The 14,939-nt window shown below is 37.1% G+C and overlaps 1 protein-coding gene across 4 annotated transcripts in view; it reads right to left on the bottom strand.

The window, feature by feature from the left end:
- The window catches only part of cdc42bpab (CDC42 binding protein kinase alpha (DMPK-like) b), a 119,621-nt gene that overhangs the window by 5,581 nt on the left and 99,101 nt on the right, over positions 1 to 14,939 (bottom strand). For 2 of the 4 annotated variants that reach the window (XM_056480924.1, XM_056480920.1), the window contains 9 exons: positions 12,600 to 12,892; positions 11,942 to 12,236; positions 11,752 to 11,849; positions 9,889 to 9,973; positions 9,633 to 9,756; positions 8,767 to 8,884; positions 7,156 to 7,273; positions 6,577 to 6,734; positions 4,062 to 4,136 (listed from right to left, as the gene is read on the bottom strand). In XM_056480924.1, coding sequence (XP_056336899.1) covers positions 4,062 to 4,136; positions 6,577 to 6,734; positions 7,156 to 7,273; positions 8,767 to 8,884; positions 9,633 to 9,756; positions 9,889 to 9,973; positions 11,752 to 11,849; positions 11,942 to 12,236; positions 12,600 to 12,892 — 1,364 coding nt within the window. The remainder of the gene's footprint in view (positions 1 to 4,061; positions 4,137 to 6,576; positions 6,735 to 7,155; positions 7,274 to 8,766; positions 8,885 to 9,632; positions 9,757 to 9,888; positions 9,974 to 11,751; positions 11,850 to 11,941; positions 12,237 to 12,599; positions 12,893 to 14,939) is intronic. The other 2 variants (XM_056480923.1, XM_056480925.1) reach the window with 2 other exon arrangements.

The raw sequence follows: 14,939 nt of genomic DNA, 5'->3' as shown, positions 1-14,939 counted from the left end.
AAATGAGAAATAAATAATGCAAAAAGAAAAAAATAGACATTATTGCAAAAATTATAATAATTACTAGAATAAGTGTAGATTATTTAAATAAGGCAAATTAGCTGATTAGTCATTTCTAACAAATATTTTGCAGCCATTATAGATGTTATTTTGGTCTCTCCGTGTATAGGCCTATAGTAAAGTTTATCTGAGTCGTTCATTAAATGATTAATCATTTAATGTTTCTCTCACGGCTGCAAGCAGGTGATGCAAAAACGCTTACAAATAACGACAACTTTAGAAAGCGAAAGTAAAACCCGAATCCCGGACATTTTAGGAGATTCAGAAACTACGATCAGACACATTTTGGTGGAAAAGGGGTCTCTGTAGAGAATGTGAGACTGTCTGTGTGAGTGACAGATCGCGCACACACAGAACCAGCTGTAGGAAACATGCAGAGAGAGAGAAGATTTTCCACTGGTTAATCGATCGCAAATGTTTGGCTTTCTTGGACGTATATAAAAAAAAGTGTAAAAGGATGATAATAATAGTATTATTCATGTGTCACCACCAAGTATACTTGGGCAGCCGTTAATATACCTGGGCTGCCCGCCCAAGTAAAGTCTATGTGTGGGAAGCACTGCTCTTTAATCGTGGGAGTTACGTTCTAAAAACAGTCCGCAATAGGTGAATCCGCGAAGTAGTCCGCTTAATTTTTTACAATTATTATAGATCATAGGGCTCAAACTCTGCACATTTTTGCTCCAACCTTGATCAAACAGAGCTGATCCAACTAATGAAGGTGTTCATGACTCTTTTGAATACCTCGATTATTTGGATCAGCTGTGTTTGATCAAGGTTGAAGCAAAACTGTGCAGAGCTGTGGCTCTCCAGGAATCCAGTTTATATAGTTGTGCATCTAGTTGTTTTAAGGCTGTAAAACCCCTCACTACACTATTTTCTCAGATAGGCATTACATTTTCACACTTTTCTCTCTTGTTTAAACACTTGTGTAACTTCTTCCTTCCTTTCGAATGTACAGAAGTCCAGAACTTTTTGTGCGATGGTTACCATCTTCCTCTGCCTTTTGGGTGCTGCCGCGGGTGCTTTTGACAATGCAGAATGTTTCGTCAACATTGTGGGAAGAAAACTTGCAAACATGCAGTACAGCACTTCAGAGTCACACTACTAGCGATCAAAGATTTATGTCAATTTGGCAAGCTGAACGCATTCTGTTCTCTACAGGAGACACGGCATGGAGAAGACTGATTGACAATGGTATACAGCCAATCAGGATGTAGAACACAATGCGCTAATCAGCACGCAGTCCACAATGTGCTGTAGAAAATAAGCATGTCAAACTGCACAAAAAAAATCAGCGAAACTGCGAGAATATGGTGAGGGACCACTCTATATAAACTGGCTGTTATTGCAAAGTCAGTCAGAATGGTTAGATAAAAAGTTACAAATAGCATTTCATTATTATATTATTATTATTATACATTTATTTATTTATCTTTATTCGTTTATTTAAATTCTGTGGCTGAAGCAAGCTTCTATAATTTATTGCATCCTTGAATGAAAACTTATATTACTGACCAAAACTTTTGAACAGTAGAGCACACATGCAATGATACAAACACTTTAAGGGTGCAAATAAAAAACACACTCAAGTGGGATCTGACATTTAGCAGTTATTAACTGAGGATGGCTTTGTAAACATGGCATAACTGCTTCAGTCAAAAGTCTTAAAAGGTATACCACATTACACAACATATCGAATTGTGCTAAACTACTACAACTTCGCATTAAGCTCAATTTAAAGTTTACATTATGGACTGTTAAGAAGGCTCTACCATGTCTACAAGGCCAACAGGTGACACTACTAGGTAAATAAAATGACAGTTACGTGAACTAAAACAAGACATAAGACAACTGACCCATCCTCAAAAACACAAATCAATACTCATGTCCTGTGGTCCGCAGCTGTCGACTTATTAGAGTCTCTTCACAGCAAAACTTTGGAGAAATGACCACTGTGAGGCTCAAAACATACTTTTTGCAAGTTTGTAAAGTGGCGCTATAGCTGTTCAGCCTATGCCTCTTTTACAATAGATTTACGCATAGCCTTCTTCTACAATGCTGAAGTTTTTCTGCATTCCAATTGGGACAAATTTGGGGTTAGACTAAACATGGCCGACAAATTGAAGGTGTCAATCCAAACCAAAATCAGATTTTGAAGGGTATAAGTGATGGGACACTTTTTGACCCAAGTTTCATTTGTAAAGCAGATGATGAAAAGTTTGTTCCTAAGAGCAGTTCTTAACTGATCCTCTACGCCAGGGGTTCTCAAACTCAGTCCTAGAGGGCCGGTGTCCAGCAGATTTTAGCTCAAACTTGCCTCAACACACCAGCAAGAATGTTTCTGGAAAGCGCAGTAAGAGCTTGATTAGCTAGCCCAGGTGTGTCTGATTGAGGTTGGAACTACACTTTGCAGGACACCGGCCCTCCAGGACCGAGTTTGAGAACCCCTTCAAAGCTTTCTGGAAAAAACCCTTTAACATTTGGGTGTCCAAACTGGAGGAACACTCTCCTGCAGAGTTTAGCCTTAACCCTAATGGGGTATATGTACACAGACTTTTAATTTTTAGTCAGCCAGCCGAAGAGCTTCCTGTCTCTCCATTACAAAATCGCCACATTTAAGATTTGATTTCCTTAAAAATCAGTGATATCCAGGGTGCAAATTACAGGGGGGTTTGGGGGGATTGACCCCCCTAATTCAGGCCTGATCCCCCCTGAAGGACGTCAAAACACGATGTATGGGGGGGGGGGGTCACTCTGATCTGTATTTTAAATAATAATGTTAATCATTAAAATAATAGATATCCATTTGACCACCCCTATAACGGTTCATACCATTGTGAATGCATAATCACCCCAATCAGTCTATGCCAGAAAAAAGTCATTCAACAGTCTGAAACTTGCAGATTTAGAGCATTGTAAGAGTTCACAAGACTGATTTCTCAGAAAATAGGTGTTTGTTTCTACATAACGCCTAAACGTAAAGTCAAATTAAATGCAAAGCTTGTATAGTTTGACCTAAAGTAGGTGAAAATAGCTACTAAATAGCCTATCCCACAAATCACTGAAAACTTAAATATATTTTATTAATAAATTAGATGTAATTTAAATAAATTCATAAAATTGATTCACTGAAGCATGTGTTACACAAACTAACATTACAGAAGAAGTTGACGCCCCGATCATCAATATATAATTCACACACTGGTGATCTTCACTGCCTGATTAATATCCGATATAAAGTACATCTCAGACTGAACAAAAAGCACTGCCTTAAATTCCATTTTTCGGCACCACGTCTTTAAAATATGGACATTTATTTTACACTAGCACTTTCAATGGAGATTCTGCTCTAGCCTGCTGCTACTGACGATATCCCGTTTTATGCTTGAACAACTAAATGAATGCTTAAGTCTATTTAACTGATTGTATTTTAATTACATTACAACATAAATACTCTAAAAGGATCCTTCTGAAATTGAAAATAGTCACATTAACCTTTCAGGAGGTTTATTATTGTCTGAAAAACACTAGCTGTGCATATACCCCATTACACCAGCTAATCAAGGTCATCAGACCCACTAGACTCTTCTACGAAATGAGTTGGATCAGGATTGGACACCACTTGAAAAGAGCATGGAGACGAGCCCTTCAGCATAGAATGAAGCCACAAGCAAATTTGGTTTAATGGCGCCTACATTTGTGCACTTGCATAAGAGTATTTTTCTAGCCCATCTCTCTTTTCATCTCATAAAGACTGTCACTTTGTCTTGTGGACATAGGGTTTGGCCAGCTGGAGCAGTATGAAGGCGAAACATGCGGATGAAAGCTTGCCATTCCCAAGCGAAGCTCTCTGCTTCGCCACAGTCACTCGTGGGCAGTGGAGGATAAGGCTGTGGGCAGTGGAGTCTTGAAAAGCACTCTGCAGGGCTGCCTGAATGTGCAGATGACAGCAGGCGTGTTGGTGCGTGTGTGTTTCACTGCAAACATGTGACGTTTACCTTCATCTTACTAAGCAGGGTCCTTAAAGCCCTTTTCAGATCAGGGGTCTTCTCCGAGGGCGATACTGCCTGCCACTGAGAAGGAAAGGGCAGACTGAGTGCCGGAATGGCTTCCAGGATTGCTGAAGGAGAATGGGGCGGCCAGGGGGCGCAAAGCGCAGCGGTATGGGGAGATGACGGGTGAGATAAGGGCGCAAGTGGGTGGATTGCTAAGGATACTGTTGGATGTAGTGGAATGGGACGGCAGGCATAAAGTGGCAGAAGCATTGAAAAAGCTAGGTGAGGGGAACACAGCACTAAGGCTTCAACTGCTTTGGGGTAAATGATTTTAGAGGTGTTCCACTTTCAAATGCCTCATGGGAAGGGATGGGGCGAGCTGCTTTTTATAAGTCAGGAGGTGTGCAGAAAAATCAAACGACTTTAGGCCAACATAACGGGTGAGTAAATTACATTTGTTTGGGCTAACATTGACAGAAATGTTTGCTGAGAGTCATGTTTTTCAAAAAGGTTCAAAAGTAAAAGCTGTGAATGAGAGAGCAATGATTCTAAAAATATAACAGAAACTACTCTTAGAGTATTTTTAACTGCAGGTTGCTTAAAAACCGCTTGTGTATAATAAGATTTGCCTTCATCTGTCAACTTTCCATGTCTGCAGTCATAATTTGTTGCATTTAAGTACTTTGTTGGCAGATAATAGTAATCTTAGTCAAAATGCATTGAACAAAGGACTTTAAATAATATGTAGCATCTCATTCATAAAAGTAATTGCTCTCTTCCTTTTTCTGGATTTTTATAGTATAGTAAACTATTTGGTAACACTTTATTTTGATGGTCCATTTGAGTATTAGTAGACTGTCTGCTTAATATCTGTAGATACTGCTCCTTCAACAGATATTTAACTGACTATAAGAAACTTTGCAAGTACATGTCAACTTACACTAACCCTAACCCCAAACTAACAGTCTACTTACAATCTAATCACCATCAAAATAAAGTGTGACCAATTATTTTAAATGTTGTGTATTAAATACTTTATATATGATATTTTAATAATGGTCATATATTTATGTAAGGGGGGTTTTTACACATGTAGTTAGTTATATCAGTTCTTTTGGTTCAGGCCAATGAATTAATAAATACATATTCCTGTATTAATATAAATTGTCCTGGGGTCCATTCTTTGTACCTCGTTTAAATGAGCTAAGATGATTTGGCAGATAATGGATCTTTGTTAAATATGATGCACAATAACTTTCCACCTTTGTTGTGGGTTGCAGGCCTTACACTTTCATGTGTCAAGAGTATCTAGCAATTTATTTAGGTTTAATTTTAGAGCGGATTTTCTTTATTATAGTAGCTTAGGCCTATTCAAGTTTCTTAATCTGCAAATTTAAATGAATTTTGCATTTAAAAAAGCATTTTAGTATTGGTAAAGGTGTCTGCAACTTCTGCAAAGCATCAAATCACCGTCATATAAGCTGTCAAAACATGTGCATGACTGCATAAATTATTATTCCTTTAAAAAACAAACAAAACAGTTGAATATGTCTATTATCATCCACAAATTGTAAAGCTGGGCCAGTACTTTAAAATAGTATGCGTTTGTATCTAAAAATCGATATTAATAAATGTTCTCTTCGAACCCCTTGGGGAGAACCACCCCATTTTGTACTTTTATTTGTGAGTGTAGATTGCATAAGTTTGACTTATATATATTTTTAAAACATATATGTGTATAAACATGAATATTAATAATTATTTAATATTAAATATTAAGAATTATTATAAATTATAAATATATATTTAATTTTTTTTAAACTATTTTACTATTTTCCCAAGTGTATATAACCTATAGGCTACTACTGTAAGAAAATATCAGCATTCACTACATAATTACCTTTGCTTGAGAAGACCCAATCTAATCCTGTTTATATGAAATAAGCCTGCTCCCGAGCAGGTTTGAGCTACCAGAACTGTTGCTATGACAACTCTTGAATACGTTTTGAAGAATGAAATGATCCTGGATCCTGTCAAATCGACAATAACCAAATCCAGCTAACTGAGTAATCCACGTACGAAGAACGAATCCCAGACCCCTGGTTTTAAAAAACAAACCAAAAGTGATCACATCCTAAATTTACATAAATACAATGACCACAGCAATCAAAGTAAATGTAATGTACTTTACTCCTATGCAATGTTTAGGTTATTGTCCCACATAATTCGCAAACTCTGTTAACAAAATTAACTGATTAATGCTTAAGAGGCTGTTCAAATCCAGTTTTCCCTTATTGACATGTTACTGAACTGAATTCAAACCAAACGTATTTGTCTACAGCAGATCAACTGAACATGTTGATGAATTTGATCTGTATTGTTTAAAGCATTGCGAGTGATATAGCTACAGTATGTCTAGCTGCTCATGTGCTGTGACATCTCTGCATAGAGCAAATCTACCATTGAGGTGATGATGTAATGAAGTTCCCACTGTCCCGATTCCTAGATCCTGACTCACCTCTCTGTCAAACTGAGAGAGTGGCGCTTCCCCCACATCCATTCCTCCTCCTGATGACAGTGAGCTCTCCGAGGGTGAAGTCATGGTCTGCCGTTTAGAGCTGTAGCTGCCGCTGGACAGCTCCCTCCTTAGAGCACTGCCGTTCTGAGAGGACGAACCTGATATTACAGATCACCAGGAAGAAGTCAGTGGGGAACCAGATGCTTTTATGCAGATTGCTTTATACCATACAATCCTAAGTTCAAGGCACTCGAAAAGTAAGCGATTTTGTTGTTAATCTTTATGATTCCCTTATCCAAACAACACAGACAAATTAATTACCCCTGACGCACTTTTTGTTTGATTTTAGCTTTATACAATTTAGCTTTATACCATGAAGTTATTACATGCTATGATATTGTATATAAAACATATTTTATTGTTTTCTCATTGCCTCAAATGTCAATGTTTAGTTCCTTGAAATAAAAAAAGAAAAATATAATCAAATGTAACAGTATAGCAATAACAGTAAAGTTTGACCTTGTGGGGACCTTTTTTGGTCCCTATGTGGAAAATGTGTGTGCGTGTGTGTGTGCTTACGCATTCCCAGGCCACTGCTTGCGCTCATGGATCGGCCTGGTTCTGCTCTGTTTTTTGTAATGGAGGGGATGCTGACGGAGCCGCTGAATCCAGCACGGTTGTCCTGAGCACGTACATTCTACAGGTTACACAGAGAAACAACACACACACACATACACACACAGAGCAGGGACACACAAACATGCAATGAGTGCGGCAGACATGAGATGATGACAGTTACATAGTGATTTTCAAGATATCCTCATGCCATGAATGTATATATTAATAGAGGACCTGTAAATGAATTGTGATGTAGCAGTGAATGTAGAGAACAGAGAACTGATGTACACTACTGTACAAAATTTGGAACAAGATGTTATACTCTTGAAAGAAGTTGCTTTTGCTGATCAAGGCTGCATTTATTTGATATAAACAGAAAAATAACAGTACAAGTGAGTCATTGCTAAATTTTATAAAGGCCTTAGAATAAAAAGTCACTTTATAGAAAAATATACTTCATACTTAAGAGAAATAGGGAAGCGTATTATTTTGGAAGTGCCCACTGATAAAAACTTTTCTGGACGTAAAGCAATGAGTGGATGATATAGTAAATTATATTAATGTTATGGAAAAAATATTTTTGTAGAGATAAAAAACAAAAGACTCTTCTTTTCTGAGTGAAACATGTTTTTATAAAATCCCCAACATACGTTCCACATCAGAAACCAGTAAACTTTCTCCCACAGTCTCCAGTACATCATGGACCAAGAACAAAGACTGAACATTATCTAGTATGGAATATGATTAATTATACAGCTGATCTCCGCAAAATTGTAAAAAGATATTATTGTTATTAATATTAATCTTTAATTTGAGTGATTTTATTCATCCTATACCCCTCTTTTTGTATTTTCTGAAAAAAAAAAGATGAGACAAATGTAATGGCAGAGAAACATTTAACTTAATTGTTTATACTGCTACATTGTTTAGCTTTTTTATCGTTTACCTGTTGTTTAGATTTTTTTTTTACCTATTGCTATGATCCAAAGCTGTCTTGATTCTTCAGAATTATTCTAATTTGCTGATTTGATGCTTACAAGCATTTCTTTGGATTAATTTAATATATCTTTGCATTGATTTCTTTCAAAATTAAAAAAAACATAGACTCCAAACTTGTGAATGGTAGTGCGTGAACCAAACTTGGAGTATGATTTGATAAATGAACAGAAAAATCCAAAGCACAATGAAATGTACATGTAAATGCAATATTCCAGGTTCAATATCATCTAAGATCAAAACACCATTTGGGTACAATGTTGATTACCACAAAAAACTTCTTTTTTCAAAAATTAAAACTACACTGAGGATGATTTCTGGAGAATTTCTTATTACCTTCTTCAGTTTTAGCAGAAATGAATGTATTAGTTATTTACATACTAAATATTTATCTTTACACAGAAAATGTCACACTAAAATCAAGCTGCCATATTAATACTGTTTAGGTCTTCTGGCTATACTAAATGAAATATTTACGTTTTGTAGTACTCAACACAGAAGAAATGCCATCAGCAGAGTTTGATCTTGTTTACTGAACCCAGATTTTTCTCTTAAAGAGGTTGGCAGATCTCTCACCATTGGCAGGTCTCTGAGTATCTGCATGCCATCTCCAGGCCCCATATGAGCCACATGGTTAAAATTTGTAGGATTTGAGATCAACTTGTTCCTCCTCTCAGGATCTTTCAACATTTCTCTGAAAACACACACACACCAATAAGTTAACACAACAGCCCAAGAATTACATTGTGAAAGCAAGAAATCAGTCAAATATTACAAATGTAGACTAAAGATGTCTCATAAACTTAAATGTTTCATCAGAGTACATGCTTCAAACCAGAATCCAAATGCTGACGACCAGCTCTATTAATCTTATCATTATGGTTGTACACACAAATGTATGAGTGAGTGTGTGTATGAATACTTGTTTTTATATTTCAGTAGGGACCTGAATGCACACACTTGTGTCACAGTGGGGACCAAAATTGAGGTCCCATGGGTAAACATGCTTATAAATCTAACAGAATGAAGTATTTTGAAAATGTAAAAATGCAGAAATGCATTGTTTCATGTGAGGGTTGGGTTTAGGGGATGGGGGATACAATATATGATTGTATAGTTAAAACATCATTATGTCTAAGAGAGTCCCCAATGGGATATATGAACAAGTCTGTGTGTGTTTCTGTGTGTTTGTGACCCTGGTATTCATCACATATACACCACAGGTACTGTATAACAATACAGTAATCTTGTGTGGACATTTATTTGGTCCTTATATGAGGAAAATGGCTCATAAATCATCCAGAATGAAGTATTTTGAAAATGTAAGACTACAGAAAGTTAGGGTTTAGGTAAGACAGAATATACAGTATAAAAATTATTATGTCCATGGGAACCCCGTGAAACATTAAAACCCAACGTGTGTGTGTGTGCTTGACATTGACCTCCTCTGCTGCAGTCTCTCCTCCTCAGGAATACGAAATGAGAATCGTCTCTTGTTGCTCATGCTTCGCACCATCTGTTTTCTGCTGTTATCACACACCTCAGGCACCACCAGTTCATCCCCCTCTAAACGCACACAAATAATGCATTATCAGATACATTCATCCAATTGCACTTATTTAATATTTCAAACAGCACTACTAAACCAAAAGCTCGAACATCAGGACTCAGACTGAGTTACGGAGTCGCTGCTTTTACCTGCGGTCTTGTTTCTGAAGTATATGAGTCTGACCGTTTCTAGGCCCAGGAGATTTAAAGAGCCATCCATGTTTAATGGCCGGACCTGCACAGAGACAGTGAGATCCTCAGTTCATTTATTCATTCATAAGAGAATTCATTTGTGGTTTCAGCACAAACAAGGAACAATATATATATATATATATATATATATATATATATATATATATATATATATATATATATATATATATATATATATATATATATATATAAAGGAAATAAAATTAGCAATTAATCTTCATTCCTTTTTATATATTTTTGTGGGTGTTTGATTGACAAATTATTTAGCTAAATTTACTTAAACACCAACTTGACCACATCAGATTGAACAGTAAATAATACAATAGTAAATTCTATTACTTTTTTGAAGGTAAAATAATAATGTTAGTAATAATTTGTGCATTTATGAAGTGTGCTTCACACTGGTGAGTGGGCTTGACAAACCATCTGTAGAAACATTCTTCTCTCTCTCTCTCTCAACAAAAAAAACAACAACACTCCCCTCTACTAACTTTTGCACTTAATTTCTGGGCACTAACAGTTTGTTTGTATAATTAGCACGTCTTGTGTGTGCTGCCTCTTTTTGTTGAGAGGCCCAATCCACCCCTTAGCCCTTACCCCTACCCCTCGTTTTGCACGTTCCCATGAAGGGGTAGGGGAGTCCCAATTCTCTTTAGCTTGAAGGCGTAGGGCTAAGGTGAAGGGGTAGATAGATCTCTCATTTTTAATGAATATTTTCTATAGCAGCGGTTTCCAACAGGGGGGTCACGGCCCACAAGGGGGCCTCAGAGAGCTCTGTGGGGGGGTCACGTCATGTTTTTACTTTTTTTTTTTGCAGTGGACAATTAGGAGAACAATTCATTTTATCCCCTGGCTGACCAAAAAATTGACAAATTTTAAATTGATTCGCCTAGCTAATTGTAATGCCCCAAGCATACTGGACCCAGGTGAGGAAGCTGCAAACATTTCGGGTCGCAGCGCTTGCAAAACTGGAAACATGAAATGCAGGAAATACCAAGATAGTTACATGAACTATGATTTTATTTCATTTTCTCAAAGCAAAGTGTTCCTGACCCAGCCACAGAGCATTATCTGCACCAAAGTTCTTGCTAACGAATGCATGAGGCCATCCAAACTAATAAGACCTTTGCAGACGACTCATCCCCAATACCGCAAGGTGTACTCAATACAAATGGCCTACTGATGTTTTGCTTTTATATTATACATTAGGCTTTTATTTGTGCATAAACATATAAAGAGTTTAGATGCAAAAACCTCTGCCATCTGAAATTTCTATAGAAAATGGACATTTTTCTCAGCCTCCTTTGTTTATGTTGAGTTATTTTACTTTAAAAACCAGAAGAAGAACTTATTCTTCGCCATAAAAATGACATCACTGAACCTACACACAGGAGCTTGATAAAAATACTAATTTTAGAGGAAAATTTCAGACGGCATCTAAACTCTTCATATCTTAATATAGTAATAAACATACCGTTTGATTGAAAACAACCTTTTTTTGTCATCATTACTGCAAACTTATATGAGCGATAATATCATTAAATGTGGAGAGGGGCCTTACAATATTTTCTGGGGGAAAGGTGGGGGTGGGGGGTTGACGGTCCCGGAAATCAACCTAAGGGAGGGGGGGGGATTGATGGTTGCAAAGATCTGTCGGGGGAGGGGGGGGCAGTGCCCAACTATGCTGAGCACTGTTTATCCTCATATATATTTCAAAAGCACAAGTTTGCAACTTTTAAAAGTTTATTTTTTGTTATATATATATGAAATAAAAAATGCTGAAAATGTATAAAAGCGAACCTTTTTGAGAGGAATGGTCTGAATCCATTCCGTAGAGTTCACATCAAACACATCCACTGCGTTTTCACTGTAGACCGACAGGTAGGGGGCGTTATAGCCTGCAAAAAACAAAACAACCACAAGGTCACAGTCCCACCCTCTCTGCCTGCTCTTTACTCATTAAGCAAAAGATCAGCATCTCTTTACTCACAGCAGGCGGTGGGCGTCGCGGGCCACATCAGCTCCTGCTGGCGTGAGCGTCTGCCATGTGTGTCCACATACACTGCTATTTTGCTGAAGCAGAGCAGCAGTTCCTTATTGGAGATTTCCACAGCACAAAGGGCATCCAGGTTGTCTGTCTTAATAAATCCCAGTGTGGGGTCATCTGGATGGAGTAAGCTGGCCGGAGGTGTTTCTCCATACAAACTGTAGCGCATGAAGCCTGATGGGTAGCCTATACACAACTGCTGGTTGAACAGCGCCATCCATTGGACAGTTCCTGGAGCCTGAAATACAAAAAAAGCTGTTGATTTTTGTGGTGATCTTTTGGGTATGAACACTTAAAGGGATACTTCACCCAAAACTGAAAATTAAATCATCAATTACTCACCCTTTCTTCCTATGTTGAACACAAAAGAAGATATTTTGAAGAACCTGTAACCACTGACTTCTATAGTCAATGGTTACAGGTTGTCAGCTTTCTTCAAAATATCTTCTTTTGTGTTCAACAGAAGAAAGAAACTAATACAGTACATATTTGCAACCACTTGGGTGAGTACATAGTAGATACTGTTCCATTTTTTGGTGAATTATCCCTCTAAGATTTCACATCTGTTTGACCTGAAAAGAAGAGGTTTTGGAAACTGTACTTGTATGTCCACGAGATGGGAGTGTCGAGACTTGCTCTTGTTAATTTCGAAGCATGAGATCTGGCGTTTAATGGCGAGGCAGAAGCAGGTGACATTGCGAACCACACCGGACACCAGCAACTGGCAGTTTTTAGTATCTGCCACCTTGTTCTTGTCAATTTCCCTCCCGTCGAGCCCCGCCATGGACACCAGACACACTTGTCGGTTCCTGCCCGAGATGACGGCCAGTATGTGCTCCGTGGGCATCAATTCTACATGATGCACCTTCTTGACATCACCCACACGAATGATTTCTAGAAGAAAGAGCAAAGATGTTAAGCATAAAGTTAGTCTTGAATTGCTAATATTATCAGTTTATATTCATTCAAATCAAAAACAAAAAGTAAATAATTTCTCAAACATAAAGAAACCCCCATCTGACTAATCTAACGCTTAATAACTAATCTAATAACATTAACTTTTCTGATTTATAATAGAATACAATAATGTGCCCCTTCTGCTTTGAAACAATAATTATTGTGAAAAAGTGCTATAGAAAAATTACTTGAATTGAATTAAATTACAGCACATTTAAAACCTGATGATCATTACCAAATCTGAACTTATTTAGCATTAGTAAAAACAGTCTTATAAATGGGTTTTATTATACTAATTTGTCTAAAGCAAGTCTAAAGAATTTGTTGATTTACCCAAACGTTTATGGCATATGCCAGTTTAGATAAGGGCATATATGATGCAGGAGCAATCATTTCATTAGTCATCATTCACTTTGAACTTTTAACCTTTGCATAGCTTTAAAATTGACAAATAATAACATTATAAATACTGCTCCTTCATGGGCAATTGAGGTCTTCTGTTGAGCCCACCTCATTGGAAGCCTTATTGTGTTCTAGACTACCATTCGCACAGCCCATCTCTAGCCTGACTTCCAATCCAGTTGTTATACATTCAATTAGAATCTGGAATCAGATGAGGCGTTCTTTCTCTCCTAAAGATTTATTACATAATGTACCAATTGTAAAAAATAAATAAATAAATCTACATGTTTGCTCCATCAATGATGGATGAAGCATTTGTAACATGGTCTATCAAAGGGCCTGATTTCGCTGTCCGATCTCTATATTGATGGAAACTTTGCTTCTTTTGAACAGCCGAATATAACATTCCCAAATCACACATTTATAGGTACTTGCAACTTCGGAACTCCGTAGCTTTGAATTCCAGCAACTTTCCACTGTGTCCCCCCATTTCTTTAATACACTCAGTTTTTCCAATGTAAATAATTCAGAAAACAGACTATAAGCAAGATTTACGAATTATTCAACATATGTGGTTTAGCACCCTTAGAGTTACTTAAAAATAAATGGGAGACAGATTTAGATGAACCAATCTCAGATGAAATTTGGCACAAAATAATACAAGAAATTTTCTCATCATCCATATGCCTCGGACGTGCTGTAATACAGTTCCAAATTGTTAATCGTTTGCACTGGTCTAATGTCAGACCCTCTAAGAGCAATGCTGACATAGATCCCATATGCGATCGGTGTAGGCAAGCTCCTGCTACTCTGCTGCACATGTTCTGTACATGTCCAAAGCTTTACATGTACTGGATTAGTATTTTGGAGACCTTCTCTGAGGCATTTGGGGTGGTAGTAGAGCTATCACCATTTCTCGCGTTGCTCAAGGTGGCCCCTGAGAACGCTCCTCTCACTCTCATTAAGACAAATTAAAATGTTAGCCTTTGGTTCTCTTCTGGCTGGAAGACTGATATTGTTAAATGGAAAGACCCTATTCCACCAACACACAATCACTGAATAAGAGAAGTAATGTCTCATCTTACGTTTGAGAAAATAAGGCATACTATTAAAGGGTCTGTTGAGACATTTTATAAGGTCTGGCAACCTTTTTTAACTCTTGTGATGGAAATGGATGCACAAAACATGACAATATGAGAAAAAAGGAACAAGTGTCATATTTCAATGTCATGTTTTCATCTTTTATTTTCTCTATGGACATTTGATTATATATTGTTCCGAGGTCTGGTGTTCTGGGAAAGGGGTGTTTTGTTTTTGTTTTTTTTTTGTTTCCTCTGTATTAAGTGAAAAACAAATGCATAAAATCTTGAACAGCAACATTATAAATCCATGTTATATGAAATTAACATATTCAAAAAAGCAAAATTAAGTGCTTAATGTTAATGTTAATGTGTGTGGTTAAGCTACTTTAACTGTTTAAAAAGTCACAAAGTGGCACAATTTCAATCAAGAACATTAAATCTTACAAATTTTGACGTGTGACTAGTTTAACAAATAGAAGGATGAAAAACACAGATTTAGC

The sequence above is a fragment of the Danio aesculapii genome, chromosome 20 (genome assembly GCF_903798145.1).
Source record: "Danio aesculapii chromosome 20, fDanAes4.1, whole genome shotgun sequence".
NCBI lineage: Eukaryota > Metazoa > Chordata > Actinopteri > Cypriniformes > Danionidae > Danio > Danio aesculapii.
This window is presented reverse-complemented; position numbering and strand designations above follow the sequence as displayed.